Below are 5,690 nucleotides of genomic sequence, written 5' to 3'. Positions count from 1 at the left end.
CACGGTGTCTGGGTTTTTATTTTTCTGATAACCTCAGTGTATTCATGATAAAATATATCCCTGTTCTTTGTCATCAATATCAGGGCATGAACACTTGCTTCTTTGGTCTTGCTTCAACATAAGAAATCAAATACAGTAAGGCATTTTTAAGCAATGCAGAATCTCGGCCATGCAGGAAACTGGACAGGACACAGAAAAGGAAAGGATGATTCTTTCCAGGATGAGATTACAATAGCAGGAAACAATCTGATACGAGCCCTCACAGGTGTTTAGTGCTTTATGTTTAGACCTCTGTATCTGTCGCTTTCTTTCACACTGTGCTATAGTTGATAGTTATTAGTTAAATTTATTATTAACGATTAATAAAACATAATTTCCCGTCAATAGGATGTTTACTCTGTATAGTAAATAAAAACATAGCAACTCGCCATATGAATATTATATGTGAAGGCAGTTTATAATAGTTTGAAAGAACACAGCTCATTCAGAACTTAGAGCTGGAATTAATTTACTTTTTTTACTTGCAATTTTTTGGGAAGATAGCATGGTTATAATGTAACTTCATCAAACACAGTTCCATTCTGAGAACATTGACCAAAAAGACACAACGGCCACAATCGAGTTTACCTTAAGCTTGTTTGCTGGTCTCCACATCTAGTCATGATTGTCTGTTGGTCAGTTTTACATGGGTTTTAATATTTTTCAGGTGGTGAGACAGTCACTCATTACTGCAAAAATAGAACGATGGAAGACTTTATGCACATTGAGCAGGCAAGGGACGCCCCCTGGTGCTTAAATGTTAATAACTGTACAAATATATTTCTTCATTCCATCGAATTAAGTAAACAACGCAAAAATCCTTTCACTTTGAGCGATGAAACATATTTACAATAAAAAAATGTGAAAAATAATTTCATTTTGAACAATATTCAATGAATAACTTTAAATAAAGTAACATGACCCAATTCGGGTGTTGTGCACCTGTTGGTGGGTGGAGTCTGTGGCGTGGAATGGGGGAGACTTCCAAGAGGAAAGGTGTGTTTACACTGACTCGAGAGAATTTAGGTAAAAATATCTGGATATATTTGCGTCGTGTGTTTTACGATGACATGATGGCCAGCATTCATCGTCTGTATTTGTTTGAGTTCTAATAGAGGATTTTTCTGTGTCTTGGAGAAATACAGTAAAGGAAACAACAACAACAACAACAAAAACTTCCGCGTAACCGAGAAACATGAAAGAAACGCTAAAGCTCAAGGTGCTTGCGCTCGTGCTCTGCATATTTCCAACAGGTAAGTCGGCATTCAAAATAACTCTGACGGTTTAAACTGGAACATTAGGAGTTTAATTTAGTGACATGCCACTTTTAAAGAATTTAAAACATTTCTTGTAATTCTATAAGGTCAGTGGCGAGGTTAATCATCAACAGGTGAAAACATGATAGGCAGATAATCCTGGACACGTGATCTACAAGCTTCATGCCAGCCAAAATGTTAATATCATGTTTTACTGAGACTTAATTTTGTTTGTATGTGTAAGGATTTGTAAAATAGAGAGTTTCAGGCCTGGAACAGGAATGGATATAGTTTTAAAATGTGTTTAGTGAATATAATTATTTTTGTTATGCTCAGCTCTAAAATATTTAATTTGCTGAAAATGGTTCTTTGTGTGTAAAATCCCTATAAAATGACTAAGTAAATTAAATTAACGACTGGAAAAGTAATAACAGCTTGTCGGTCAGAAGGTGTGGTGAAGGTGTGGAACCCTGATGTTAACTGATCCCTCTCCCTCTATTCTCAGAGCTGTTGTCTATCCAGGTTACGGTTCCTCATACAGAGAGACACACAATGTTGTTTGCTTCGGTCACTCTGCGGTGTGACTATTCCACTTCTGCAAACCCTCAAAATGTCCTGGTCACATGGCGATACAAGTCCTTCTGTTTGGATCCAGTGCTGGAATATTACTCTGCTGGTGAGTGGTGTCGGTCAACTGAATATAGGCTTTTTTCTGAATTTATTACGTGTGGTGATTGATGTGACTGTGTACATTTCTTTCTTTCGTCAGCATATCAAGCAGCTCTGGGTCTGAAGCAAGATCCAGCCAATGACTGTCCAGACAGTCAGCGCACTGTCCGCATAGTGATTCAGAAAAGAGGCCTCAGTGAAGCTATTTTGGGATCAGAATATCAAGATCGCAAGATATACGTACAAAACAGTGAGTCTGGACATGCAGGAGCAACGACATAAATAAATGACATGTTTATATTAGTATAGCAGAATGCTCCCATAAACTGCTTAGAAATATCAGTTGTCACTCTTTATCTCCCAATAAAAACACCCAATAAAAAATTAAGTACTTAGTGTAGGATCTTTTTATAATTATCCTAACAGACTTCTGAAAACTGATTATTAAAAAGTATCAGCTATCAATCAGAACAGTTTTTTCAGCTTCAAGTTTTGATCACGTTGATAATTGGAAGCATTAGGAATTCATTTATCAAATGATATAGCAGGATTTTTCTGTATGTGTTTCACAGATGCTGACCTGGTTATCAATGAGGTGATGTGGTGGGACAACGGCATGTATTTCTGCTCCATCGATGCTGCAGGTGATGTTGTGGGAGACTCCGATAAAGAAATCAGACTCATTGTGTATCGTAAGTATCAACACACTGAAGACTTGTTCAACCACAAAACCATTATAGATGCTGATGCTGGTCATACCCCTCTTCCTCTCAGACTGGCTGACTGTGCTGCTCATCGTCCTCGGTGGATTGCTCCTCATCATACTGATTTGTATCTGCTGCTGCCAGTGCTGTCCTCAGAACTGCTGCTGCTATGTCCGTTGTCCCTGCTGTCCTCGCACTTGCTGCTGCCCAGAAGAAGGTATTCACGTGCATTAACTCTTTATTACTTAAGCATCTTTGTCTGTGCATTTATCACATCAGATAATATGTTACAATGTTAATTTTTTAACAATATTCAAAGTGTTCTACTTCTGGTGGATATCAGTTCTTTGAAATAAATGTCTACTGATTACAAAATCACATTCTGGATAACAATTGATTAGTTTGTCAATAATAATAATAATTTGTTTTATAATAATGTATATATGTAATATAACCTGTTTTCTTTTTTTTTTTTGCTTTTTGACAATGAAAACTAAATAAGTAGACTGACAATACAACAAAATATGTATTTATAAATATAAATGTTTTTATTAATAATATAAGTATTATTTTACAATAATATTCAAAATAATTAATTATAATTTAGTATTATAATAATATGTGGAACCCTGTCTTTTTTTAGCATTTTAACAATGAAAACTAATCTGTGCACTATGACAATACAACATATATTCTTTATAAATATTATTATTATTATTATTATTATTAAGTATTATTTCAAATAAAAAATATATTTAAAAAAATTAGTTGTCTTCTAATACCAGGTAACTTTCTTCACAGTCCATCCTATATTAAATATATAAAATAAAACGTAGTGAAATATTTCTTCCATGTTCATTTGTTTATTTAGCGGTGATGCACCACAAGATGATGCGTGACGCTCAAAAAGCAATGGTACCGTGGCTCCATGGCCAGCCTATCTATGCCCCCATTGCCTCAAAGGCATCTTCTCAAGCAAACCCTTTACTATATTCAGGTCAGTATAACTTCCTCTAGTAATCTGCTAACGTATATAGTACTGCTTCCGATCAGTAATGAATTGACACTCATGATTTGTCCTCCACAGGGTCTTTTTCTGAAACTTCATCCAAACACAACATTCCCATGGCCCCGATGGTCATTCCTTCTTCTCAACCTGTCCTGCCATTCGTACCTCCCCATGGATACCATGCCAATGGCAGCATAAATGGAAGTGTACGTGGTAATAACCAGGTGTTAGATTTTCTGGAGAACCAAGTAAGAGGGATGGATATGGCTGCCCCAATGCTTCAGCCTCAACATTACTACGCAGAAGTCCCGTTCCAAAGCCTTCCTCATCAATATGTGGCCCCACAACCCCAATATGCAACATCACCACCTCAACCCATACCCCAAGCTGTGCCTTTATCAGCCAGGCCGCCCAGCATGCTCTCAGCCCTGGACGAGATGGGTGTGCAAGGTGTGGAGCGCAGGGTCATCCAGCTGCCTCCCATCATGGGCCGAGCGAAACAGAGCTCTCGGCGCACCAATGATGGTGGAAGACAACGGCTATCTAATCATTCCAGTGGTAGCTCAAACCGCAACGGTCATCATCGTGATGATTCATGGAGGGAGCCGTCATCTTCACGGAGAGGGACGCAGATACAGCGCAGCTACAGCGACGAGTCAGACTGGGACGACAGGCGTGGAGCCCGAGGTTCATCAGGACGCAGGGGAGTTTCCAGTTCGGATAGGTCTCGCCCACGTGTTCGCAGTAAAGCGGAGCTTCTGGAGGAGCTGGAGCACGCGACAAACCGCAGAGATAGGAGCTATTCGCCTTCTCCACGTAGAGGCTCCTGGAGTTCAGACGAGGAGGACCGTTATAGAAAACGGAAGAGATCTCAAGGGAGATTGTCTGAGAAACCACCAGATTATTCTACCATTGATATTTTGCCTGGCCACAGCAAGAGGAGTGACCACTTCTCGGTAAGAATGTAGATTTATGATTTGTTCATCCCTAAGAAGCTGTGATTATATACCTGGGATAGGCAACTCCGGTCCTGGAGGGCCACTGTCCTGCAGAGTTTAGCTCCAACCCTAATTAAACACACCTGAACAAAGCAATCAGTGTTTTCGGGATTACTAGATAGATACAGGCAGGTCAGTTTTTATGAGGGTTCCGCAGAAGAAAGTCATACAGGGTTGGAATGAAATGAGGGTGAATAAATGACAGAATTGGTAATTTTGTGTTTAAAACTATGCTTTGGGTTTGCTAATGGAGGTTTGACCAAAAAATAAAGCATAGTATTTTTAAGTCACTTTTGATAAGTATCTTCCAAATAAATAAAAATAAATGTAAATAATTGTTATTGGTTTGTCTCATCATATTTTTTTTTTTTTTTTTTTTTTTTTTTTTTTTTACAGGATATTTTTTTTTTTTTTTTTTTTTTTGTTGTGATCTGAGTCCCTTACTTGTCCTTCATTTCTATCTTGATCTTTCATTACTCACCAGTCACCACCTACAAGTGAATGTCTTCTGGACTTCTGTCATTGGGACTAATTGTGCACTTCAGCACAATAATTAAGAAGTAACCGCAAATGGCCTGCAATAGACCCCTGAAAGATAGTTTGCACTGTTCATCTTTTTTTTTACACTTTATTTAATGTGTTTTAATTCTACTTTTAAATGTTATTTTATCACTTAAACACTTTATGTGTGTGTGTGTGTGTTGTGTGTGTGTAACTTTTCACTGTTTTCACTGTACATTTTTTTAATTATTAACCACAGCAAGGTTTTTGGTATTTGATCAGTACAGTTTATAGATGACGATAACATTGATGGCACTTCAGCTGAAGGTTTTACATAAAAGAGCCTCTTTGGTTCATCTAGGTTCTCTGTTTACTTTAATTAACCTTTGTTTGGAGTAGGTTTAATGTTGATTTGGTTGTTTTCTTTGTCTTTTCACAGTGTTATTCAAATACAATCCTTGGGATGATTTAGATTTGTATTTGAGTATGAGGAAATATGTATTCTTATTAGTTG

General features: G+C 37.6%; 1 protein-coding gene across 5 annotated transcripts; it reads left to right on the top strand.

Moving 5' to 3' along the window:
* Positions 1-969: 969 nt before the first annotated feature.
* LOC109095485 (immunoglobulin-like domain-containing receptor 1) lies at positions 970-4,873 on the top strand. 5 transcript variants are annotated; one of them, XM_042731568.1, is made up of 8 exons: positions 970-1,065; positions 1,177-1,292; positions 1,801-1,971; positions 2,065-2,214; positions 2,537-2,656; positions 2,739-2,885; positions 3,540-3,665; positions 3,756-4,873. In XM_042731568.1, exons 2-8 carry the CDS (start codon positions 1,235-1,237, stop codon positions 4,643-4,645), a joined length of 1,662 nt encoding a protein of 553 aa, XP_042587502.1. In that variant the 5' UTR covers positions 970-1,065; positions 1,177-1,234; the 3' UTR covers positions 4,646-4,873. The 5 variants fall into 5 exon arrangements, with proteins under 5 accessions (XP_042587502.1, XP_042587501.1, XP_042587503.1 ...); XM_042731567.1 differs by having other exon boundaries at positions 971-1,065; positions 1,185-1,292; XM_042731569.1 differs by having other exon boundaries at positions 1,003-1,035.
* The last annotated feature ends 817 nt before the right edge of the window (positions 4,874-5,690 follow it).

The sequence above is a fragment of the Cyprinus carpio genome, chromosome B9 (genome assembly GCF_018340385.1).
Source record: "Cyprinus carpio isolate SPL01 chromosome B9, ASM1834038v1, whole genome shotgun sequence".
Classification (NCBI taxonomy): domain Eukaryota; kingdom Metazoa; phylum Chordata; class Actinopteri; order Cypriniformes; family Cyprinidae; genus Cyprinus; species Cyprinus carpio.
The sequence above is the reverse complement of the archived record's forward strand: the minus strand, read 5'-3'. Positions and strand labels throughout refer to the sequence as shown.